General features: G+C 47.4%; 1 protein-coding gene across 1 annotated transcript; it reads left to right on the forward strand.

The window, feature by feature from the left end:
* The first annotated feature begins 1199 nt into the window (after positions 1 to 1199).
* GGT7 (gamma-glutamyltransferase 7) lies at positions 1200 to 23510 on the forward strand. Its single transcript, XM_069495706.1, has 15 exons — positions 1200 to 1368; positions 8257 to 8492; positions 8841 to 8992; positions 10385 to 10502; positions 11368 to 11435; positions 11648 to 11721; positions 12053 to 12249; positions 14190 to 14277; positions 15809 to 15936; positions 16113 to 16201; positions 17837 to 17986; positions 18105 to 18222; positions 18999 to 19136; positions 20161 to 20253; positions 23379 to 23510. Exons 1-15 carry the CDS (start codon positions 1200 to 1202, stop codon positions 23439 to 23441), a joined length of 1881 nt encoding a protein of 626 aa, XP_069351807.1. The 3' UTR covers positions 23442 to 23510.
* Positions 23511 to 26507: the final 2997 nt, after the last annotated feature.

A 26507-nucleotide genomic window follows, 5' to 3' on the forward strand; every position in this document is an offset into this window, starting at 1 on the left:
CCTACCGCCACGACCATAACTTCTTTCTCAAAGTGTGGTTTCCAGAACCACATCAAAACTCAAAAAAATGGCCAGGTTCAGTGGCTCACACCTGTAATCTGAACAATTTGGGAGGCCCAAATGGGAGGATCACTTGAGGCCAGGAGTTCAAGAGTAGCCTGGGCAACATATTGAGACACACACACCCCCTACAAAAAAAAATAAATAAATTAGCTAGGCTTGGTGGCTGACGCCTGTAGTCTCAGCTACTCAGGAGGCTGAGCAGGGAGGGGTGCAGTGAACTATGATCTGCACTACAGCCTGGGCAACAAGCAAGACCCTGCCTCTAAAACAAACAAACAAACAACAAAAAACTCTTAAAATGATGGTAAATATTCAAGTTCCAAGGATCTCATCCCAGTCTACTGAATTATGACTCTGGAGTGGAATCTGGAGATCCACTTTCAAAAATCCTAACGCACACTGAAGTTTCAGAATCATTCTCCTATGCTGATAGGTTGGGGTCCCACAGAGGTGTGGTTGAAAGAGGAATCTGAAAAGTGTCAGGTGCGGGAAGGGATCCGAGATCAGGGGAAGGATCTGCTGTCCAAGGAGGGGTCTGCAGGTGAAGAAGCGGTCTGCGGATGAAGCATGGGCGGAGGATTAAAAAGGGGTTTGGAGGTGAAGGCTGAGTCTGAAGTCGAAAAAGAGGTCTAGGAGGAGGAGGCTAAGATCAAAGGAGAAGGATCTTGGAGTCCAAGGAGAGGTCTGGGGGCCAAGGAGTTTGGGGTCAGAAACAGGATATGGGGTCGAGGAGGGGTTTGCGGCTAGTGAAAGGGCCTGTGGTCCGAGGAGGAATTCCGGGGTCTAAGGAGGATAGTAGCTGGATTCAGACTGGAAGGAGGAAGGGATTTGGTTCCTGGGCTACATAAAGTGCCTGGAGCCACTGAGGTCGCGCTTGCAGTGCGCTTTCTGCTTCTCACTCCCCGCCCCGACCCTGCACTGCCCTCCAGGTTGTCCAAGCACCCGCACCTTGCGCTCCCACTGCAGGCTGACAGCGCTAAGCAGGCGGGGGCGAGTCAGCCAGAACGTGGCCAAGGGTTGGGGTGAGGCGCCCCCTCCCGGCGGTCTAGGAGCTCAGGCCCCGCCCTCCGCCCTCTTACACCCCCAGCCGCAGCCACTTCCGGCAGGCGCTGCGCTGCTGGGGGGCGCGGGCGAGGATGGCGGCGGAGAACGAGGCCAGCCAGGAGAGCGCCCTGGGCGCCTACTCACCCGTGGACTACATGAGCATCACCAGCTTCCCGCGGCTGCCCGAGGACGAGCCAGCGCCCGCGGCTCCGCTAAGGGGCCGCAAGGACGAGGACGCCTTTCTGGGAGACCCCGACACCGGTGAGGCCCGCTGGTCCCTGTCCCTGCCCCGCCTTGGGAGGTCCCCGGTCTTCCATCTGTGCTGAGCATCCACCTCCAGCCTCCATCTCCTTAATTCATCTCTTTTCTCCTGGACCGCTCCCTTCTCCCTTGTCTCTGTTAATTATCTGATGGGGAAGGGGGTGCATTTCCGCCTTGGAGGCGTAGGATGCGACAAGGGAGATGATGCTAGGGACTGCAGTAGGAGGGATTGAGTTTACCTCTTGGAAGAACCAACAACGAAGGAATGTTGGAGGAGACATCCTAAGGAACAGCTGTGATCACCCAGAAGAGGCCGTTCTCTAGCCACGGAGGACAGGATAGGAGAAACCAAGTCAGAGACTGCAGCAAGAGGGATACAGTCTGTGTCTTTAGAACTTCCCCACAGCCAGGGATTATGGGAAGCATAGAGTCTGAGAATCTCTTCATGTCCAGGTAGGGGTAAAGAGAATATGATTCCCCTCTGTCTGAGAGTGCTGGGTATTGGGAGACAGGGGGATGGACTGTATGACCTCTCAAAGTCCTTGGGGGCTAGAGTGCCCTTACTGTACTGTGGATTACCCCTCCCATCCCAGAGCCATGGATCTGGCTGAGGTATTAGTAAGGTACCCTACTCCCTAGGAAGCAGTCTCCAGAATTTTGCTGTGTTCTAGTCAGCCCTCTGCAGGAATTGCAGAGGTTGGGGTCAGGAGGGAGGAGGCAGGGATTGGGAGAGACCTGGGGGCCAAGAGCTATGTGAACATTACTCCCTTAGTGCTCTCCCTCCTATCCATGTGGCCCAGCTCTATCCTGTCCTCCATTCTTCATCCTTCATCCCCCATCCCTCTTTCCCTCCACGTCACTTCCTGGCATTAGAGCATCCCTCCACCTCACTCTCTCTTCCTTGCAGTGCCTGCACTTGAGTCTTGTCTCTTACCAGCCTGGCAGATGCTGCTTCTCTAGGCTGGCCCTTCCATAGATGCTCCCAGCCTGAGAACTGCAAATTCTCTCCCCCCTCCATAATTTTCTGGTCATCTGGCCCTGAGCAGCAGCCCCTGCCAACCTGACCAGACTGGACTCTACATGGGGTTGGGATGAGGAGGTGGTGAGGGTGGGGTTTGGAGGTCTATGGAGGTCAAATGTCAGGGCTTAAGAACAAAACTTCTCCCAGCTACTCGGGAGGCTGAGGCAGTAGGATCGCTTAAGCCCAGGAGTTTGAGGTTGCTGTGAGCTAGACTGACGCCACGGCACTCACTCTAGCCCGGGCAACAAAGCGAGATTCTGTCTCAAAAAAAAAAAAAAAGAAGAACAAAACTTCTTTTCCAGAGGGAGTAGCCTTGAAATCAGGAGGTAGCAGGGAGAGGAGTGGGAAGATGTGTCCTGGTGTGGCAGATAACAGCCTGAAGCCAGGTCTTTTATTCAGTGGAAAGGACTGAGGCTCCTGGTCCTAGCATCACCTGACTCACTGTGTGACAGTGGGCACACATACTCTGTCCTGGGCCTTAGTTTCCTCTTCCAGCTCAACAGAGAATGCCCATCTCCTCTAACCTAGAGATTGGAACCCCCTGATATATTTTCTCCTGACCCTCTATAAATGTCTTAGCATTTATCAAAACCTGTGATTATTTATTTGTGCAATTATGTGATTACTCCATGTCTATAAACCCATGAGGGCAGGGACTATGACTGTTTTGTTCACTATCCTTTCTCCAGCATCCACCTCACTGTTGGGCACTCAATAAATAATTGTTGAATGAATAAATGAATGAGAGAGAAGATCTCAGGATGAAAGAATGGCAGGGGAGAAAGTTCCAAAAGCCTGGGGAGTACCTTGGGAAGTTCAGTACGGGTTCTGCCCTCATCTGTACAGAAATCCAGCAGAGATCCTAGTCACCTGAGCTTCTAGGAACTTACATCTTATGCCAAAGTTGGACACCAGCGTTCCCAGAGACTTGCCTTGTAGGTTCCAAGGACCTTGCTATCAGTTGGTGTAATGATTTCAATGCCATGTCTCCCAACTGTACTTCCAAGCCCCAAGTCTCCTTTGGTACAGCTGGACCAGACTGCCGGCTAGCATGGCCTCCTGTGTTCTCAGTCTGGTGGTGCCACCTAGTGGTGTGGTCCCATCCTGTTAGCCAGGATCTTGGTTGTGCCCAGCTAAGCCTCTAGCCTGTCACTTCCCCACACCAAGTGCCAGGCACCCCATAGCAGGCCCTGTGGGAAATAGAGCTAGACAGTGACCACCCCAAGATTGAGAAGTACTTTCTTTCCTCTCTTCTGAGCTCTAAGCCATGTGTTTCTCTCTCTCCCAGGTGTCTGCCTCCACATATCATGCAAGTGCCTCACCTTTAACATGTTCTATGCTGAAATCACTTCTTCCCCACACACCTGCTTTTCCTCCAGTGTCATTCTCAACAAATGACACTGCCATTCATCCAGTCTCCAAGGATAAATGGAACCCTGGACTGACCCTTTTCCTTTCACTTCCAAATAGTGATCAAGTGGTCTCTGCCCCTCCTCCTAAGTATCTTCTAAATTCTTACTCGTCAGCCCTGTCATCACCACTGTAGACTAAGCCACCAACCTCTCTTACATATATATGTATATATATATATTTTTGAGACAGAATCTTGCTCTGTCACCCCAGCTGTAGTGCAGTGGCCTCATCATAGCTCACTGCAACTTCAAACTCCTGGGCTCAAGTGATCCTCCTGTCTCAGCCTCCCGAGTAGCTGGGACTACAGGCATGCGCCACTGTGCCTGGCTAATTTTTCTATTTTTAGTAGAGACAGGGTCTCACTCTTGCTAAGGCTGGTCTCAAACTCCTGAGCTCAAGTGATCCTCCTGCTTCAGCCTCCGAAAGTGCTAGGATTACAGGTGTGAGCCACTGCACCTGGCCCTCTCTTACCTGTATTACTCATAATCTCCTAACTACTCTTCCTGCCTCCTTCATTTTGCCCCCACCCAACCCCAATCTGTCTACCACCCTACACTTCTGGTCATATCACTCCTTGGTTCAAAAATCTTCAGTGACTCCTCTCCCGTTAAGGGAGTAAACATGCCAGGGATGACCTCAGTCTCTAGCCAAGATCTCTGTCCTAAACTCTGGACTTGCATAATCAACTTCATTAAAGGTTCTTTTGTGGTAAACTCAGTTAAAATTGAGCTACATCCCAAAGAGAATTTTACTGGGTAGCATAGTTGAAAAGTCCAGGGATATGGGGCTTCAGGCATAGCTGGATCAAGGTGCCTAAAAAGGAATTGACTTTTCTCTGTCTTTTGCTCTGCTTTCTTTTTGTGAGCTTCATCATCAGAAAGCCATCCATATTGTTGGGGGCAAGATGCCCTCAGCAGCACAGGCTTATATCCTACCAACATAGCAACATAAGCAGAAAGAGAGCCTTTCTCTTTCCCAATAGTTCCAGCAAAAGAACAAAGTTTGAGTCTTATTGGCCTGGTTTTGGTTACCTGCCTGTCCCTGAATCTTTTACAGTTACAGGGGTGCCTGTTCTGATTGGCCATGCCTGAATCATACATTTACTCTAGTCAGGGATGAGGGAGTTGGCTGAGAAAGGAGAAAGGATGTTCTTTAAAAGAAAATGGAATGGGGAATGGTGTCTAAGCAGATGAAAATTACATGTCTACTAGGCCAGCTGCCTCTAGACAGCTCCTCCTGGTGTCCCACAAGTTCAGAATAACCAAAATTAAACTCATCATCTTTCTCTCAAAATACTGGTCTCGGCCAGGCATGGTGACTCACTCCTGTAATCCTAGCACTCTGGGAGGCCGAGGCAGGAGGATTGCTTGAGCTCAGGAGTTTGAGACCAGCCTGAGCAACAGCAAGACCCTGTCTATACTAAAAACAGAAAAATTAGCTGGGTGTCATGTCATGCACCTGTAGTCCCAGCTACTTGGGAGGCTTATCCCATGAGCCCAGGAGTTTGAGGTTGCAGTAAGCTACGATAATGCCACTGCATTCTCTCAAAGGAGAGACTCTGTCTCAAAGAAAGAAAGAAAAAAAAAAGACTGGTCCCAATCTAACTTTTCCCTACTGTCCTGCTGTTGCTCTTACATATTAGTAAAACCCACAGTATTATTGTTCCAGCACTTACACAGTACACGTAGTAGGTATAAAATTTTTGTTGAGTAAATAAATAGTTTAATGATGGACTGGTGGAATAGAAAGTCTCAAATAGATACAGCTGTGGTGGGGGAATATCACCTTCACCTCCTAGGTCCTTATATCTGACTGGAGAAAACAGATTGAAGGACAAGTACATAGCAATATCAGCAAAAATTAGCTTGTAAGTTTGGTGTTTGAGGGTGGAAACATGTCTTGATGTCATGTGGAGCAATGGAAAGTAGGCTTTCAAGTTATACAGACTCTTGCCTCTGCATCTTATTAATTTTATTTTATTATTTTTTTTTTACTACTCCCTTAAAACCGCATGAAAACTTATTCATTTTATGACCTTAGGCAATATCATCTTTCTCAGCTTCAGTTTCCTCATCTGTAAAGTGGGGAGAGTGGGGCCTATCTCATAAAGTCATGGAAACACTTCAGTGAGGATATATATGTAAAGTGCCTGGTAGATAGTCAACATCAATAAATATAAGTTCAAAACCCTTTCCTACACTTCTTTTGAAACCTTTAGGGGCCAAGGAGAGTTCTGTGCCCACAGTGGGTATTTAACATCTGTTTGTTGAATGAATTCCAGTTTTATTTACAGACTTTATGATCCTGGTATTGAGGGTTAGAAGCAACCATAATCAACTGAGGGAGACTCCCTAAAGACAAGCTTTTTTTTAAAAGTAAAAATTTAAAAACAAATTACATGTTCACGGTAAAAAATAAAAACGTAATAGTGAAGAAAAATAAAAGTTCCCTCCTCCATTCCTGTCTCCCTGTAATTTTCCTTTTTATTTCAAAGTACATGCATTGATTTTTTTTTTTATTTAAATAGAGCAAGGTTTCACCATGTTGCCCAGGCTGGAGTGTAGTGGCTATTCACATTGCAATCATAGCTCACTGCAGCCTCAAACTCCTGGGCTCAAGCGATCCTCCCACCTCAGCCTCCCTGGTAGCTGGGAATATGGGCGTGTGCCACCATGCCAGGATTATGTATTGATTTTTAAAAAAGAAATATATAAGTGGTAACATTTTCAAACAAAAAATTCTCCAACCCCATCTTCAGTGTCTTTTCCCAAAAGTAATCATCATAAATAATTTCTAAAAATTCTTATATATATCAGCATTTTATCTATATATGTGGTTTCTTATTAATATTTACACAAAAGAAGGAAGTGTGGATCATGAAGGGCCCTAAACACCAAGTCAGGGAACTTGAACGTTTATCATGTTGGCATCAGTGAACCATCATAGTATTTTAAATAGGAAAAATAATGGTCGGTTTTTAATATTATCACACAGACTTTTAAAGGGTTATATTCCTAATACATAGTAGTAGCAGGTACTCAAAAATATTCATTGAATGAATAAACTTTTTAAAACATATAATGAGTACAGCAAAGTATTAAGGTCATGTTCACAAACACTCAGGACCTTTAGGCCTTTCAGGGACCTAGGTTCAAGGCTAATATCACCCAGGGGAGGGAACTATGGCATGGAAGAGGGTCTCCACCCTGGCTTAGGTGGAAAAGGAGTAGAAATAACTTGGGAGCACCTACAGTGTACTTAATATATCACCTCATGGAATCCTTGTACCCATCCACCAGTTAGGAACTAGCTCCATTATTAGGATGAGGAAGGTGAGGCTCATGACTTAAAATGACTTGTCCATAGTTATCCCGCAAGCAAGTGGTTTTCAAGTCTCCCCTACCTCTACTCTTAATGTCCTCCAATCTATTCTCCAGACAGCAGCCAGAGGGGTCTTTTAAATACACAAAACATATGGCTTCACATGCTTGCTTAAAACTCCACAGTGGCCTCCCGTAGTTCTTCTGGTAAAATCCAAGCACCTCACTGGGCCCATAGAGCCCAGTGTATCTGGCCTGGCCTCCACCCTTACTTCTCTTTCCCCATGCCTGCTATACCAGAGCCACCCAGGCCTTGGTTATTTTTTTCCTAGCATACCAAGCTCATTCTCACTTTGGGGCCTTTGCACCCGCTATTTCCTCTTTCTGGAACATTCCACACACACACACCCTTTGCTCTACATTATGGCTGGCTCCTTCTCATCCCTCAGTTTTCAGCTTAAAAATTGATTCCTGAGAGGCCTTTCCCCAACTAGCTAGTCCTCCTTCCCCTACCACCATTATTTTCTGTCATTTCACTCTTCTCTTTCTTCATAGCACCTGCCACAACGTATAATTATATATTCTTTGTTTACTCGTTTGTCTTTTCTTCCAGGGGTCTATGAACCCACAGGGGGAGGAACTATCTGTTCCTTTCCCCCCTAGCACCTAGTATAGGGTCAGACACGGAGTAGGCTCTCCGTAGTTGAAGGAATGAAGGGATAACTGAGGTAAGGTTGGAAACGAGGGTTTGTCCATTCAGTTTTTGAAGCTACCTCCTTGCACAGGAGGCTGGGCCCCAACTGGGGCAGGATCCGGTTTCCAGGGAGGGCTAAACACCCCCTGTCCAGGAAGTGTTCTCAGCCCTGGGTCCTGGGTCTGGGGAAACTTTGGCCTAGGTATCAGCGAGGGGCGGGCGGGAATTCAGTCTGCCTGCTGCCCCGCTGGGGGTCCCTGTCTCTCCGCAGTTGGGGAGCAACACCCCGGCCCAACACGGAAAGGTGGGCAGGGCTGGCTAGGGGCGTTTGTGTGGCAGGGGCGGGGGTGGGGGAGGGGAGCGCAGAATAGTCCCGCCCGGAGGGCGGGCAGGGCCAAGTAGGAGGCGCCCAGACCAACCCCGTGCTGCACTGCCCGCAGACCCGGACTCTTTCCTGAAGTCCGCACGGCTACAGCGGCTGCCCTCGTCGTCCTCGGAGATGGGCAGCCAGGACGGGTCGCCGCTACGAGAGACGCGCAAGGACCCGTTTTCCGCTGCAGCGGCCGAGTGCTCCTGCCGCCAGGACGGGCTCACAGTCATCGTCACAGCCTGCCTTACCTTTGCCACCGGTGTCACGGTGGCGCTGGTCATGCAGATCTACTTCGGAGACCCCCAGGTGAGGGGAGGCAGACAGGCAGAGGAAGAGAACTGGAGAGGAGAGAGTGAAGGGACGTGGGGAACTGGGGAATGGCTGAGTAGTGGAAGGGAGCGAGGAAATGGGAAGGGGAGAGGGTGGTGGCTTGGGAGAGGAAGGTCCCAAAGGGAGGGACTCTTGACCATGAGGGGGACAGAACAAGGAAGGGACTTGTAGGAGGCGCTTGGGATAATGAGGGGAGAGTCAAGGGGACAAGAGGCCAGGGCTTCCATTCTCACGCCCTGTGGAGAAGGTTCTAGGGTTAGTGGCAATGCCTTGGGGAGGCAGAGGGCTCTTACTGCCCCCACCTAGTCCCCTCTCCCCTCCCAGATCTTCCAGCAGGGTGCCGTGGTGACTGATGCTGCCCGTTGCACTTCACTGGGCATCGAGGTGCTCAGTAAACAGGGATCTTCTGTGGATGCAGCTGTGGCAGCAGCCTTGTGTTTGGGGATCGTGGCTCCGCACAGTTCTGGCCTGGGCGGGTAAGGAGCTCCCAGCAGTGGGGGTCTGGGCCTACTCCATGCCTCCTGGTCTGTAGCCATCATGTGGGACTCTCAGTTTGGGCAGAGGGGCAGCTGGGCCCCAACTCCTTGTATTTTCTCTTTCTATACCAAATTCTACCCCCTTCTCCCTGGATAATGTCAGAAGAGCAAAGCTACCATATGGAAGACCTGAGGGTATTTTCATTAGCCCTTTGTACTGGGAAAGGAAATTTGTAAACTAAAAATTGAGTTGCACAAGTGGAAGTATACTGTCATTGATTAAGGCAGTGGTACTTGGCTGGCAGGGTGGCACACACCCATAGTCACCGCTACTCCGGAGGCTGAGGCAGGAGGATCGCCTGAGCCCAGGAATTTGAGGTTGCTGTGAGCCAGGCTGACACCACAGCACTCCAGCCCAGGCAACAGAGCGAGACTCTGTCTCAAAAAAAAAAAAAAAAAAAAAAAGGCAGTAGTACTTAAACTTTTAGGGTCACAAATCCCTGTGAGTCTAATGAAAACTACGAACCCTCAAAAGTAGACCTCAGGCTAAGAACTCGTAAAACAGAGGCTAAAAACTGGCTGCCTATGGGCAACATCCACACATAACCTGCTTTGGTTTACACACTTAAATTTTTCAAAAATTTACTTGCTATTGTTAAAAAGTTGAGAATTTTCAGAAAAATCCAGATTCCAAGCATCTCTTGATCAGGAGATCTGGTAACACTGGGCCTACATTCCCACGTGGCTAAAATTATCTGGAGCTGAATAGAAGCTGCTTCCTATGATGGGGCATGTGCTGTCCACTTTGTCATGGTCCCTACCACTCTGTATTATCTGTCCTGCTTTCCTTATTTTGTTACTTGGCTGCAGGCATTTAAGTTTGCAACCCCCATCTCAGATGTCCACAGAAAAGTACAAACTAACAAAGTCCGTATCTTGGCTCCTGTAAGACCAGCTCTCCAAGCTGTTCCAAAGAAATTCGCCTTTGGGTTTTATACAGTCTATCCTTACATAATCTGGTCTTAGGGGAGTGGGAGGGGACATACCATGTAGGCAGGTGCAGGAAGCTGGCAGGGGTCCAGCTCTGGTCTAGGGTGGGGGCTGGGGGCAGAACATCCTGCTCTCCCAGTCTCTGCATTTTCCCTAATCAGGGATTAAAGTCTCCAGTGACAGGCTGGAAGAGGTCCATGGACCCTGGGTCCCCAACCCCCTTAGTTTCATTCCCCATCCTTTTAGGGTATCTGAGTCTTTGAATCCTGCTGGGGAAGGGGCTCAGACACCTAACCCAAGTGACAAACTACGCCCTTACCATTGGGGGTTGAAGGGTGACAGGCTAATTGTGCAGAGGGGTGGCATGTTATCATTACCCTCCCCCTTCTGTGTCTCTGCCAGCGGGGGTGTGATGCTGGTACATGACATCCGACGAAACGAGAGCCACCTAATTGATTTCCGGGAGTCCGCACCAGGGGCCCTCAGGGAAGAGACACTGCAAAGATCCTGGGAGACCAAGGTGGGGACCCTGGTGAGAAGAGAGGGTACAGGGGAGTCTCCCTTCATTGCCCTTCTTCTAACCCAAGCATTAATTTGCTTGAGTATTACTCTTGGGGGTGGGAAAAGGAGTTAAACAGCATGCTCTTAGGCTGTGAGAGAGACAGGCAGCCCACAAACAAAATAATGAACAAAAAAATCTGGATGGTTGATAGCAGGTAATACTGCAACATCTTACTTCTCTGGCAATCTTACCTATATGGCACATAGGAAGGAATTAAAAAGGCCTCTGAGTACCAAGAGATGTCACAAAGTTGCTGCACTAAAACACACATCTCACTCTGAGCCAGTTAACTATAACTTTCCCAACCCACAACATATTGGAAGATTAGAGAGGAACTGCTGGAGGCAAACCCACTATCTGCTAAGAGCAAAAGAAGAACAGAATAACTTGGAAAAATAAGTATTTGGTCCAGTGGCAAGAGTCAAACATGCTCCTGAGTTATCACAGCTCAGAATAATGGTGGTGTGAAAATGAGTAGGTTAAATGAAGGTCTCTTGCCCATTTTAAAAGGCAGGGGTAGGTGTAATCCAATGTAGACAGGTTTCTATTTAAACTGGTTATGTCCTGGCTCTTGAAAGTTTTGCTTTATTTGTAAATCCCTCACCTATGATAAATAAGGGAAGCCTTTCTGCATTTGCCGATAGGAAGTCAGAGAGATGGGAGGGATACCTGTTTGGGAAAGTTTGTCCCTTCCCTGGGATACTTGGCCTGTGTCTCTCCCCTGTGCCAGCCATCCCTGGCTTGGGGCTCTGCAGAGTTCAGCCCAGCCCCCCCCTTCCAGTGACCTGGTCTCCTCTCTCCCTCGCCTGCCCGCCTCGCCCAGCCTGGGCTCTTGGTGGGGGTCCCCGGAATGGTGAAGGGGCTACACGAAGCTCACCAGCTCTATGGCAGGTAAAGACCCTCACCCTGGGGACCAGGGACCCCTGTTTGCATTTCTCCTTGGGTGGCCTTCTCCTACCTTCCTGGATTCTTCCTTTCCCAACTCCCCTTCCTAATATCCCCTTCCCTTGCCAGGACTCTCCTTCCCAGGAACCCCCCTTCCCCCAGGACCCCTCCTCCTCCCCCCAGGACTTCCTCCACCCCCTGCTCTCCGGCCCCCCCAGGCTGCCATGGTCCCAAGTCCTGGCCTTCGCAGCAGCTGTGGCCCAAGATGGCTTCAACGTGACTCATGATCTAGGTCAGTGGGGCTGGGGGGTGTGGGGAGAAGCATGAGGCTGATGGAAAGGGGTGGAACCTTTGAGATTTGCGGCCCAAGCCAGAGAGGACTTCTCTTCTTGTTTGCTCCTCATGCCCCTCCCCACCTCATCCCACCCTCACTTGGAGGCAGCCTTAAATGAGAGCGTCTGGGAAGGGCCCATATACATCCCTGTCTCCCCCATAATAGGCCCTTGGGGGGCCAAGGTGCTTAGGGGCGGGCCACTCAGCCCTCATCCGCCCCACCTATTGCACATCTCAGCCATTCAGTCCAGTCCCAGGCCCCCTGTCCAGCCTCCTGTCCCTGCCCCCAGCCCGAGCCCTGGCTGAGCAGCTGCCTCCCAACGTGTCTGAGCGCTTCCGTGAGATGTTCCTACCCTTGGGTCGCCCGCCACTACCTGGCTCTCTGCTGCATCGGCCCGACCTGGCTGAGGTGCTGGATGCACTTGGCACCTCTGGCCCTGCCGCCTTCTATGCAGGTGGCAACCTCACACTGGAGATGGTGGCTGAGGTGAGTACTCAGATGGGGAGTGGGGGCATGCCCCAAGGACCCTGTTACAGGGACATCCTCTTCCCCTTCCTTCCTTCCCTGACTTTCTTTCTATATATATTCACTGTAGATTGTGCTTATTTTAAATTCTAGAATAGATAAAACTAACCTGTAGTGATAGAAATCAGATCAGTGGTTGGTGGGGACGGGGATGTGGCATGAAAAACCTCCTGGGTGTTAGAAGAGTTCTGTCTTGATAGAGAAGTCACTTTGGGTTTGTCAGGGCTGGTGCCAACCTGTGTAGGGTCTTGTCATGTCCTTCCCAGGCCTGGTGGAGACCCATCATTAGCCTCAGCTTCCCTAGGCTCACAATCCCTCCCTGCCCTTGGGCTTTCTAGGGACTGAGGGAAACATCTCTTTCACTGGTGACTGTCAGGACTGGGGAAACTGATACAAAAGGTTGTCATCCAATTCCAAAGTGTGTCTCTTAGTCTGAGGCAGTAATGGGTCTGAGAACTGTCATTAACAGTTCAAAACTCCTAATGGAAAACCATATTCAGGATTCAGATGCACAGACCAACTCAGTGGTCCTCCCATCTGTGTAATGGAGATGATTATATCTATCTCTACCATACGTTGTAGGAATTAAATAGGTCCATTATTCATTTAACATTCACGGAGTACCTGCTCTGGACCAGGCCCTATGCTAGGCACTGGAGGTATGGACGTGGTGGTGGAAGCCCATCTTAAACAGACTTAACTAGAAAGTCCAGGAGAGTACTGGCTTAAGATCCTGCTGGCTCTAGGGGCTTAATTCACATTATCAGGACTTGGTCTCTGTCTCTATTTCTTTCTCTCACTCTCCGCTCCCCGCCCCCCCTTTCCTCTGTTTGGATTCACTCTCAGTCAGATCCTTCCACCTGCTCCCCACTAGTCCATCTTAGGCCATCCTTGCAGCAAGCTATCCCAGAGAAAGAGCGTTTCTCATTCCCAGTAGTTCCAACAAAAGCCTCAAGATTGTGTCTCACTGGCCTGCCATAGGTCTCATGACTATTCCCAAACCAATCACTGTGACACAGAAAGGAATGCTCTGATTGGCCAGACCTGGGTCATGTGCCCTCTCCTAGAGGTGGAGAAGGAAATGAAGGCGACTGTAACAAAGGCCATCAGAACTTTGAAAGAAGAAAACCCAACATTGAGTTTATTAACTTGCCAGACAAAGGAACAGCTGCCAGCCAAGAAATGCAATGTGTAATTCACTAAAGGTAGATAAATCAAGGGTTTCAAATACTAAAAAGTACAAAAAAGTAGAAGATTCAGAGTGGTCATGCTAATTTAGGATTGAAAATAGCACACTGGATAGCATGGAATGAGTCCATTGGTTTGTACAAGATTGGTTCATTGGTCAGTAAAGAATGGTCAGTTATGTCCAATAAGGGTCAGGCCTACCAGGGTCAAAGTTCATGATTTTGTAGTGACTTTAGTTGGTTGTGGTGAGATACACAATTCAGTTTTGATATCTCCCAGGCAAGTGCTGCTATAAGTAGAAAATCTTCCTTTTACATAGTCAGAGAGGGCAGCATAAGCAAAGACATGAAGGCATGAGTTCAGGAACTGCAGGTCACTCTACAGTTGTCTAAAGCTCACTGGGGAGTAGCAGAACATGAGATGGGAGAGGTTGGCAGGGGCCAGATCACAAAGGGCCTTGAATGCCAAGCTAAGGAGGTCATTCATGGAATGTACCCAGCACAATGCCTGGCACATAGTAGGTGCTCAATGTTAGTGCTTTTACCCCTTCTTTTTTCCTGGGGTACTTCGGGCTGATGAGGTCCCCATAGGCCACGATGGGGGTTGTGGACTGTTCAAAAGCTGTAAACAGTTGATGTGTCTGTGTTCCAAACACGTATCATAGGCCAAGCCTACATGCTCACAGTGGTGGGTGGTCATTCTTTCCCTTCCAGGCTCAGCATGCAGGGGGTGTCATAACCGAGGAGGACTTCAGCAATTACAGCGCCCTCGTGGAGAAGCCCGTGTGTGGCGTGTACAGAGGTGACCTCTCCCCCAGCTCCCAGGGTACCCACTCAGGAGAAGCCTGTCTGTCCATGGCCACATCCTTTTGGCCTAGAGACTGCTCTCCATTTCACAGGAGAGAAACTGAAGCAGTGAGCTGCCTGGGCAGCCAAGTGTTGAAGCAAGCCAAAGCCAGCCCACCTTCTGAAGTAGCCATGGGGTCAGTTACCCCAAGTATTTAGGATATGGGGCGGTGGATCTAATCAGAGGCTCAGACCTGGAAGTTGGGATTCTGGACATAGGTTTTCTGGGTTGGGGCTCTGTGTTGCCTCAGCCCCATCCTCACTGCCCTGTACTTCCTAAGATGAATTTTTAAGACCAAAGTCCATCTAAGCCTTGGGGTAGAATGAACCCTTCGGGGCAGTCATAGACCCACCCCTTCATTATGCCAAAAGGAAACTGAAGCCCAAGTAGAGAATGGAACTTAAGAAAACCAACAAGGAACCCAGAAAGCCAAGCTTATGACATAGATGGGATCCATGTTTGCTGAATCCAAAGTAGTGGGTTCTGGGTCCCTCAGAAAGTTCTCGGGTTCTCTCCCCTCTAAGAGGGCCAGATCACCTCAAGCCCCAAGAAAGGCTGCCTCTGAATTCAAGTCTCCAGGCCTCAGTCTCCAGCCTGATTCCTCTGCCAGAGGCAATGATATAAGAAACAGTGGAAAGAACATAGCTTTGGAGCCAGGAAGACCTGGGTTTGAGTACCAGCTGCACCACTCACCTTCCCACTCTGAGCCTTGGTTCTCTCCTAAAAATGGACATAATAATCCCTACATCTCAGGGAGCCCGTAAGGATTTGATGAGATGGCATATGAAGTTGCCCTGATCAGAGTGGGTACCGAGTGTGTATTGGATTCTCCATTGTCCCTCCCCAGCCTGGATTGTCTCGGCAATGCCAGTACCTTGAGTGCTGTGGCTTCCCCTTGACTCATATGACCTTGGACCAGTTGCCTTTCTGTGCCACTGTTTCCACACCTATAAAATGGGGATGATAATGGTACCCATTGTGAGAATTAAATGAGTTAATTAGTTAATGTTAGTGTTATGTGTCAGGTATTGTTACTTCTTTGATGTCCAAACATCTAATCACAGAGTAGGAAGTGTGGGGTTGGGTAGGACCATCAGGGGACCTAGATGGTATACTGACCTGTGGGAGGAGCTGAAAGGAGACACATGGCAGACAAGGAATCTGGACATCTGATCACCTGTCCCTGTTCTGCCAATGGCCTGCATTGTGACTCTGGGCACGTCACAGCCCTCTGGAGCCTTAGTTTTCACGTATGACAGAGGAAACTGGTGACCAGTGTTCTGAGTTTGAGTCCTGACCTTGCCCTTGACTTGCCATGTGAACTTGAGTGGGTCCTTTTGCCTCTCAATGCTTCAGTTTCCCCATCTGATAAGGGGGCTCAGTGCAGTGGTCTCAGCGTGTGTGATGCTGGGATGTAGAGATGGGATGTAGGATGTGAAGATGCCTTGACCTCTCCCCTGCCATCGGTCATTTCCTGTCCTTTCAGGCCACCTGGTTCTCAGTCCCCCACCCCCGCATACGGGCCCTGCCCTCATCAGTGCTCTCAACATCCTTGAGGGCTTCAATCTCACCAGCCTGGTATCCCGAGAACAGGCTCTTCACTGGGTGGCAGAGGTAAGGCCAACTCCTCCACCTCACCCTGGATTTGGGGACACTACAAGTGAGGAGATGGGGTACTGCCAGAGGGCAGGACTAAATCACCTCCAAGTTTTCTCACACACAAAGATCCACTGGGTGTGGGTGCTGGGAGGGGCCTGGCAGCCTCTGCCACATCCCTGCTGTGTTTTCAGACCCTGAAGATCGCATTAGCCCTGGCCAGCAGACTAGGAGATCCTGTCTACGATTCTACCATCACTGAGAGCATGGATGACATGCTCAGGTGGGTCCTGGGCAGGACCCTGGGGGCTGCAGAGGTGGCGGGTGTGGGGGAAGGATCAGGTGAAAAGCAGCTGGTGTAGCAATAAGGCCTGAAGTCCCAAGTCAATTTAGCACAAACTCGACTCACTGTGTGACACTGGGTGTCTCCCCTGCCCTTCACCTTTCCTGTCTGTATAATGAATTGGCCTACTTAATGTGGCTCTTCAATATTTTTGAGCCTAGCACAGCACCTCTATGAGCCTATCTGCCCCCCTTTTGAGTAGAAAGAGAAAGCCTAATAACAATAAAAACAGTCTCCAAGCAAATACTGGAGATGGTGGGGATATTGAATATAACGTATCTTCTTTAGTAGCATTAACATAGTGGCAAGCTTGTAGGCTCTAGTGAGACTGCCTCCATTTAAATCCTGGCTTTAACATTCACTAACTGTGCAGCCTTAGGTGAGTAATTTAAACTCTCTTAAGTCTCAGTTTCTACAAAGGGACCTAACAATAATGGCATCAAATTTCTGAGGTTGTGGTGAGGACTAAATAAGATCATATATGTAAAGCACTTAGCACATTGTCTGGGCACATAACAAATGTTCAATAAATGTCAGTTATTATTATTATTAATTGGCAATGGGGTAAGAATAGTTAATATTTAACTGCTACTATAACTGATTTACAGGCTAGCTAAGGGAAAATCAGAAGCAAAAAGTACAGTTAATGTAAATTTGTACTGTTACTCAAACAACCCTCTATGAATTCAGTTGGAAATGATGAATCTAAATTAATAGTTTATATAAAAAGCAAAAAGAGAAGCAACCCAAAACAACCACCTCAAAGCCACAAGGATAAAACATAAAACCCAAAAAAAACTTCCTCCATCCCAACCACCTGAAATAAAGCCCTATGTGCCTACTCTGTGTGGACACCAGCCTTTTTGCTTCAAAGCAGAATAAATCTCTCCAGTAAACCTTGGTAACGTATTCTGTAATTACTGTGCATAACCCAACATACAGTTATTAGGTAAGAAAACCTCTGTTGAACTTTAAAAATCCTGGGGAATTACATATTGCTTCTAAGATCAATGCAAACTTAGCTCTAAAACACACCTATATGAAATCTATTCAACTAATTCACCCAATAAATAGTTATTGAGGGCCTATTATATGGCAAGTCTTCCTTACCTTGAAAAAAATTCTAATAGAAAGTAAAGATTCCTGTATGCAAAATTCTCCCCCAACTAAACTTCTACTAAAACATTAGTTCTAGACTATAAACATTAGTTTAAACGAATCCAGCTTGTTGATTCAAAACAAGTATTTTCTGAGCATCCACTATGTACCAGGCATTTTCATAGAAAGAATTCAGTGAGTAAAGTCAAGTAACTAAAAGGCTCCTGATTTAAACATTAAATAAATTAAAACTTGGTTCTAGAAGAGAATCTGAATAACGTCTAAATAAATTCATTCAGTTCAACAGCTATTTTCTGGGTATTTCCTATGTGTAGGCAATAGGTGTCCTCATAGACCTAATAGTCCAGTGAGGGAGCCAGATTTAATCAAATAATCACAGAAACAAACATCACAAAGTGTGGTAGGCGGGGTGTAACAGCCTGTTGTGCACTCATCCCCCACCCCTTGTCTTTTCAGCAAAGTGGAGGCCGCCTACCTCCGGGGCCACATCAATGACTCCCAGGCAGCCCCTGCCCCACTAATGCCTGTCTATGAGCTAGACGGAGCACCCACGGCCGCCCAGGTGCTGATCATGGGCCCTGATGACTTCATTGTGGCCATGGTCAGGTATGCCAGCTCAGATTCAGAACCTGGGACAAGGGATCATCTGAACCAGTAGGGAGGTGGGGGCCAGGTATAGGTGAAGGCAAGCACAGGGCTCATCTGACTCCACCTTTGTCCCCAGCTCCCTGAACCAGCCCTTTGGCAGTGGCCTCATCACCCCCTCCGGGATCCTGCTCAACAGCCAGATGTTGGACTTCTCTTGGCCCAACAGGACCGCTAACCACTCTGCACCCAGCCTGGTAAAGTCTTGCCTTCCTCCTCCCCTGGGGACCCTGAGGCTAGGAGGTATAGTGGTATGGCTGCTCCTTGTTCCCTACTTTCTCAAGGGTCTTCTATTATAAAGAAAAGAAGCCTAAACAAGATGTTCACTTCATCTCCAGCCCAGCTAAGTCTGGGGCATGGAACCTGGTGGGTCCAAAGAACCCTTGTCTCATTCTGTCACTATCTCACTTTGTGACCTGGTGAAGGTCTTGCCCCTCTTTGGGCATTTTCTTTACCATACAATGAGGGTATTGGCTCCCATTTGATGTTTGGGGCACTTTGCAGCACTAGTGGTCTGTTACTTCATGATCCCAAGCTGATGGAGCTCAGCCCTATAGCTGGGCACCAAAGAGGGACCCAAGGAGGAGGCATGTAGGAATTTTTGTCTAGTTGGAGATCAGCACCCTTACACCCTGCATGCTGGGGCCCTGGCAGGGCAAAGACACAGAGAGGTATCCAGGTTGGGGATTAGCTGTTGTTCCCCGTTGCCATCTTTCTTGGCTTGGTCCTTTCCCCTGCCACCCATAGCAGCCTCATAGCTCAGTAGATCCACTTATCACTCCTCCCATCCTCCCCAGCCGTGCAGGGACCCTGCCCATTTCACAGACAGCAAACTGTTGCCTGGGAAGGGACTAGTCTCCTAGGAAAACTGGGCCTGTGGAAGATGTAAAAGAGGGAGAAGGGTTGGAAGGGTGGTAGAGTGGCCCTTTCTCCATCCCAGATCCCCCTTGTGCTCTCTGTCCTTTAACAACAGGAAAACTCGGTGCAGCCAGGGAAGCGGCCACTCTCTTTCCTGCTGCCCACTGTGGTACGACCAGCAGAGGGGCTCTGTGGGACCTACCTCGCCCTGGGGGCCAATGGAGCTGCTCGGGGCCTCAGTGGCCTGACCCAGGTGAGGTTTCCTCCATGGTAGGCCTTCTGCGGCCAGGAGCCAAGCTGTGGCCTGGGCTGCAGATGCTCCTTGTATCTGTGGCTTGTTTTCATTCCTTATGCAGTAAACATGAGCTGAGGCTGCCAGGCCAGAGAGGGATAATGATTCAATCCAGAGTTTAGAAAAAGCCAGGGAAGAGGCACCACTGGCACCCAGTCTCCTTTAATCTAGCCCAGGGCTCCCCTCCCTTCTCTCTGGACAGGGCAGGGTTCATAGCTAGGGGTGGTCTAGGGCAGCATGTGGGTACCAGGCCCATCCTGGGCACTGGGGACACGAACTGCAACTGAGTTTCTGGTGAAAATGGAGCTCTGATGCTCCCTGTCTTCCCAGGTTGCAGGATCTAGAATTGAAAAGAGATATAGCAACTGGGCTGCCTGGGTTCTGTCAACCTCAAGTCCTATCATCCCTCTACCCAGCATCTGAATAGACAACCAGTCCTCTTTAGGGTCCGATTTTGAAAGGAAGGGCCTGCTACTCTCCAGAACTCAGAACAGTTCCAGGAATGTCTTGAGCACCTAATATATGTGCCAGGCACATATTTTGGCAAGTGGTGAGTTAACTATCCTGAGCTTTGGAATCAGACGCCCCTGGGTTCCAGCCTAAGTCTGCCAATTTCCAGCTATCTGATGCTAGGGAATTCACTTAACTTCTCTGAACCTGTCTCCTCACTTGTAAAATGGAAAAAGTAACAATACCTAACATTTATAGAATTCTTACTAAGTGCTGGGCACTGTGTTATGTGGATTAACCCTTTTAAGCTTCCCAACTCTGGGAGGAATCCTTATGTCTATTTTATAGATGAGGAAACTTAAGCCCAGACAGGTTAAGAAGTTGGGTCAAGTTTCTTCAGCTAATAAGAGTGGGCAGGCAGTTCGGTTTCAGAGTCTGCTCACACGCCTACCTGCTAAGCTGAAAGTACCCAGGAAGTCCTGAACCATCACCCCTGAGACAGCCCTGATTTTTTCTGCTCCTTGGCTACCCACAGGTTCTGCTGAATGTCCTGACCTTGAACCGGAACCTGAGTGACAGCCTGGCCCGTGGCCGCCTGCACCCGGACCTGCAGTCCAACCTCCTGCAGGTGGACAGTGAGTGCAGAACAGAGACCCTATGGGGTGGGCACAGGGACAGGTGGAAAAAAGTGCTCCCCCTAAGAGTGCCCCTGCCTCCACCAGCACCAATTCCCTGCCAGTAAAAGTTTGGTTTCTTTCAACAAATTCGTATTGAAGCAATTAACAATCGGGATTAGAATCCATCTTGCCATTTCCTGGCTGTGTGGCCTTGGGAAATCCATGTCTCAACTCTGAACCTCAGTTTTCTCATTTATAAAATAAGATACAGTTGTTCATTCTTCAAACCTTCATTTATTCAACAGTTTATGTTGAACACCTGTTATAAGTCAGGCATCATCCTCGGTGCTAGGGAAACTGCATTTATAGGCAGACAGGAGAATAAGTAATCAAAGAAATATGAGACAGTAAAATAAGTGCTCTGCTGAACATTAAAGCAGGATGGTGAAATCAGGGAAGCCTTCTCTTTGGTGACATTTAAGCTGAGATCTGAAGAGTGAGAAAGAGCCCACCACACAAAGAACTTGGGCAGAGCTTTGTAGGCCAAGGGAGCAAGTGCAAAGAACTCAGGGCAGGAATGGGGTTGGTGTGTTTGAGGAATGAAAAGGAAACCAAAGTGAGTGAGAATGAGATGAGATCAGAGAGGCAGACAGGGGCCAGATCATGGAGCTTATAGATGATGGTGAGGACATGGAATTTCCTCTAAGAACCACAGTGGCTTCATTTTAGATACAGCTTAATTTTGTAAACAGGGAAGTGTGTGCACCTTTGAGAAGTTTTTATTGTAACAGACAATATATAATACTATGCTAGTCCAAAAGAATACAGAATTGATTGAGAAACAGTCCTTGCCTGTTCAATATTATTATCTCTGTTTTACAGATAAAGAAACTGAGGCCCACAGAAGTTATAAACTAGTCGAAGTTCAACCTGTAAGGGGCGGGACTGAGATTAGGACATATACCTGGTTAATTACCAAAGAGTCAATTCTTTACCCCACAGCTCTTGATATCTCCCAAACTAAACCATTTGAGAAGCAGAGACCTAGATGCTCAGCAGTCACACCCTGTAGTTGGCCACTGACACTTTGGATCCCAGCTAACGGATGATGAGACCAAGTGCTTGAAACAGAATTTTGTTCAACAAATATCTGTTGCTCTCTGTTGAATGTAAGGCTCTGTGATGAGTTACTTGGGGTAGCTCATCCTAGCCCTCTCTTAAGGTGCTCACAGTCTAAGATGAGTATATAAGGAATGGGGCTTGGTGAAGGGAAAGCTCACCCACCGGAGGCCTCAGGGAGGCTTTATGGAGGAGGTGACAACTAGCTGGGCCTTGAAGTATGAGCAGGAATTTGGCATGTAGAAGGAAAGGACATTCTGGACAGGAGGAACAGCCTGCGCAAAACCCAGAAAGAATGGCTCAGAGAGCAGCCAGGAGGCCAGCTATTCCCCACACTTCCAAATTTACCCAGCACCTTCTGGACTTTTGCCACATGTATACACCATCTAAACCATTATTTTCATAATGTGTCTCTATAAATGAACCTCCTTTTTAAACTAAATGTATTTTAAAAGTAAACCTTACATCATAATCACAAATGGAAAAATGGCATCATTTGCCACAAATAGATGACAAATAGCTATTTAAAAAATGAAATATTTTTAGGTTTTAGTTTGATATTGTCACCTGTGGAAGACTCTGAGGGCTGTTCTCTCTGTTAAAGAAGATTAGGAAATGTTAGAGACCAGACTGAAACTTGGTCCTTGCCGTAATTGAAAGAATTGAAAGTGAATCACAAAGGGAAAAGATTTCCAACTAGGTGACTTGATGCTATTTAACATTGTGTCTTTATCTCAAGAACTACCTAAAGTCATCCTATTTGGGTAAATAAGAAGAATAGATCTTTATTGAGGAGCAGTGGGAGGTGGAGTTACAGGGCTTACCATGGAGGTCAACGTTAAGAAACACGGACTTTATCCAATGGAGTAGGGGAGGCATATGACCTGATTTGTTTTATGTAGGGGAGGTAGGGGAGGAAGAGGGAAAACTTAAGTCAGAGAAATATGAAAAGCAGCTGGGATATGGCCCAGGTGAGAGATGAGGACCTGAACTTATGCAAGAGGATGGGGATTTGTTCATCTATCTATTAAAGACCTGTTTAACATTTACTCTGTACTAACCCTGTCTAGGCACTAGGGATCAATAGCAAATAAGACAAGCATCCCTGCTTTCAAAAAGCTTATGATCTAGTGGAGGGGAGACACAGTAGATAAGTAAACAAATACAGGTAGCAGTGAGTACATTGAAAGAAAACAAAGCAAGGTAAAGATGGCAGAGACTGCTATTTTAGATAATGGTCAGAGAAATTCTTGATGAGGTGCCTGGAATAAAGTAAGGGGGCTAGCTTTGTGACTATCTAGGAGGAGAGCATTCCAGGCAGAGGGAACAGCAAGTGCAAAGGCCCTGAAGTAGAAGCATGTTTGGCCTACTTGAGGGACAGCCGGGAAGGCCAGTGCTAGAGCAGAGTTAAGCAAGGTGGAGAATAGAAGGAAATGGGGAAAGGAATTGAGAGAGGTAGCAAGGTCCCAGATGATGTTGGGCCTTAGAGGCCTTGGTAAGGATTTTGGATTTTATTCTAAGATCCAGAGCTCTCGGAAGATTTTGAACAGGGGAACTGACAGAGTGTAATGGTTTAAAAGTATCCCCTTGGCTACTGTGTGAACAGGCTATAAGGCAGGCAGGACTGGAAGCAGGGAAACCAGTTTGTAGACTATCCAGTAATCCTGGCAAGTAATGATGTCAGGTTGGCCTAGGTAGGTGGAGATGAAGACCCCAAAGCCCTCTTTCCTTCTTCCAATATTAAGAATATATATTATCGATCACTTACCGTATACAAGGCTCTGAGCTCAGTGCTTTCTGTGCGTTTTCTCCTTTAATCCCTGTAACAACTTCATGCTCTCACGTGATCCACATTTGTACATGAGGAGACTGAGGCTCAGAGAGGTAAAGCAATTTGCCCAAGGTCATACAGCTCCTTGGTGGAGCAACCAGGACTAGAACTTAGATCTGACTATAGGACTCCTGAGCCAGTGCTCTGAACACTCTGAATGTGTATATGTTGGGGGGTGGTTTTCAGGTGAGTTCACAGAGGAAGAGATCGAGTTCCTGGAAGCCAGGGGTCACCATGTGGAGAAGGTAGATGTCTTATCCTGGGTCCATGGCACTCGGAGAACCAACAACTTCATCATTGGTGTGAAGGACCCTCGGAGCCCAGATGCAGCCGGAGCCACCATCCTGTAGAGCAGTGGGGTGGGGCAGGGTCTCTGCTCCCCCTACTTTGCATGTTCCCAGAGTCCCTCCTTCTCCCAGGTTTGGTCTCAGGGGGACCCCAGGGATGCCCCAGATCAGGGGCCAGAGGAGATGCTTAGCAAACCCAATCCCAGAATAACTGGAAAATTCTCCATCAGGAAGCCTGTAGTGGTGGTGGTGAGTGTCAGTATCTGTGACCAGGCAGGCGGGACCTTGAGGAATCAGATTATCTGTCGGTCTGTCTCCTCTCCTCCCTCAGCCATGCTGGCCCTGAGCTTAGGGATGTGCTTGCAAACCCTTCTCGAGGGTCTCACAACCCCAACATCTCTAGACTGGCCTGACCTGGGCCTTGTCTTCCAGCTCCCTTCTCCTGTCCCCAGCCTCATTTCTTAAATGACTAGGAATTTTTTAATGGACCATCATGGGGAGAGGGTGCTCCTCTCCTCTTCCCACCAGGTTGAGGCAGGGGCCTTGCATCTGGGGGTCCCCAGGGTGTGGGGTAGGGGTGGGGGTGGGAACCAGCTCAGGGGCTTCCATTTGCAAAAGGGAATTAAAGAAAGAATATTGCTTAACCATGGCTCTGGCTTGATTTGTTCAACTGGGTTTGGGGTAGAAGTGGGAGACGAAACCTCATCTCACCCTGTCCCAGTAGCCCTGACTCCAGGGCAAGCTGCAATCAACTTTGTAGGAGCTATATAATATCTACTGTTAATCTAAGACTTGTACTACTAATAATAATTAATAACAATAACTATTCTAGACAGCATCTAGTCTTCATTACAAACCTCATGAGGTAGGTACTAATATCATTCCCATTTTACAGATGGAAAACAGACAAAAAGAGGTTAAGGGACTTGTCTAATGTTCCTCATCTATTAAGTGGAAGGACAGGGGTTCAGTCTCAGGATATCCAACACCAGCATCTGTGTTCTTAACTAATTTCACATCTGCTAGTTAAACTATTTGTTACAAAGTATAATTCATACAGTATATATCAAATAATAAGTGACTTTTATAGATTATGTCACTCATCCATCCATCCATCTATCCATCCAATATATTCCAAGCACTTTGTTAGGCACTGAAGATTCAGCACTGAACAGAATTTTTTGTATGGGTTTACAGTCTATAGGGGAAGTCAAACATCAAGGAAATAAGGACACAGCTAATTAGGTTAGTAATTACCATCACAGTAAGCTCCATGAGGTGTACTATGAAAATGTATAGCAACAAAGTTAATCTAGTTTGGGAATCAGCAAAAGCCTCTCTGAATGAGGATGAGTAGTATTGGATTAGATGTGGGATGTGGGAATGTCCTTCTAGGCAAAGGGGACAGTATATTCAAAGGTATTGTGAGAAGGAATGTGTCATGCTTTAGGAGGTGGAAGAATGTCTATATATTCTTCCTAGAGCAGGGGTTGACAAACTTTTTCTGCAAAGGGCCAGATAGTAAATATTGCAGGCTTTGTAGGTCGTATCATTGCTGTAATAATGACTCACCTTTGCTGTTATAGTGAAAAAGCAGCTGTAGATGATATGTAAACAAATGGCTGTGGATGTATTCCAATAAAATGTTATTTTGCAGAAATAGACCCAGTTTGGCATAAGTAGTGTGCTGACCCTCATACTAGAGCACATTGAGGGGGTGATGGCATGAGATGAAACTGGTGAGGTAGATGAGTCGTTCTTGAGGCTGGTATTAATTTCTCCATTTTATGGATGAGGAAATTTTGGTTAACTAGAGACATGAAGTAACTTACTCATGGTCACCCAGCTGATAGTTGGCAGATCCGTGATTCAAAAGTAATCCATTTGACTCCAAAGACTATGTTCCTCTCTTCTTTAAAAAAAAAACTCTTTATTTTTTTGAGACAAGGTCTTCCTCTATTGCCCAGGCTAAAGTGCAGTGGCACTCTCATACCTCATTGCAGCCTTGAACTCCTGGGCTCAAGCAATCCTCCTGCCTCACCTGAGTAGCTGGGACTACAGGCTTGTGCCATCATACCCGGCTACTTTTTTTTATTTTTTGTAGAGATGGGGCGGGGGGGTGGGGGGGGTGTCTCAGTACATTGCCCAGGCTGGTCTTGAACTCTTGGCCTCAAGTGATCCTTCTGCCTTGGCCTCCCAAAGTACTTGCATTACAGGCATGATTCACCACACCTGGCCCTATTATTTTATCTTATTGCAGATGTAACAGCTATTCAAATATGAAACAGTTCATAAATATGTAATGTAGATGATCCACCTCCTCAAAATTCCAACTTTCCAGAAATCTCATTATTAGTAATTTAGTACATATTCTTCTAACTTCTTTTTTCTGTATATTAACATGTTATTCTGTTTAAAAAGTAAAAATGGGATTATATTTCACACTGCCTTCAATATTCTTTTATTTTAAATTTTATTTTATTAAATTTTTTTTTATTTTTTATTTTATTTTATTTTATTTTTTTAGATACAGGGTCTATGTTGCTGAGTCTGGTCTTGAACTCCTAGTCTTGAACTCCTATCCTCAAATGGTCCTCCACCTCAGCCTCCCCAGTAGCTGGGATTATAGGCTCCAACCACAGTGCCCAGTTTACTACATGCTTTTTAACTTTGATATTTTTGATAGTTCCTTCACCATCTTGGTTAGCATTAGTAAGCTTTTTTTTCTTTGTTTTTTAGAGACACGGTCTTGCTATGTTGCTCAGGCTAGACTGAAACTCCTGGGCTCAAGTGATCCTCTCATCTCAGCTTTCCAAATAGCTAGGACTGCAAGTTCACACCACCATGCCCAGCTAGTAAGCTTTTTTAATGATTGTAATTGGTCAGTATTATTGGTCTTTTTCTTGCAAATCTGCTTCTAGTGGTGAAGGAAACAGAAGACTTATTTTCCACAACAGGAGGGAAATAATCTAGATGAATCATATCATCAAAAGACATACGAATTCAATAATAACATTAAATGTGAATG

Source organism: Eulemur rufifrons, chromosome 20 (genome assembly GCF_041146395.1).
Source record: "Eulemur rufifrons isolate Redbay chromosome 20, OSU_ERuf_1, whole genome shotgun sequence".
Taxonomy (NCBI): Eukaryota; Metazoa; Chordata; class Mammalia; order Primates; family Lemuridae; genus Eulemur; species Eulemur rufifrons.

Coding starts and splice junctions, on each gene's coding strand:
- GGT7 (XM_069495706.1), top strand. CDS start 1,200: ATGGCGGCGGAGAACGAGGCCAGCCAGGAGAGCGCCCTGGGCGCCTAC. Junction 18,223..18,998: donor ACCACTCTGCACCCAGCCTG/GTAAAGTCTTGC, acceptor CTTTAACAACAG/GAAAACTCGGTGCAGCCAGG. Junction 20,254..23,378: donor TGCAGTCCAACCTCCTGCAG/GTGGACAGTGAG, acceptor GGTGGTTTTCAG/GTGAGTTCACAGAGGAAGAG.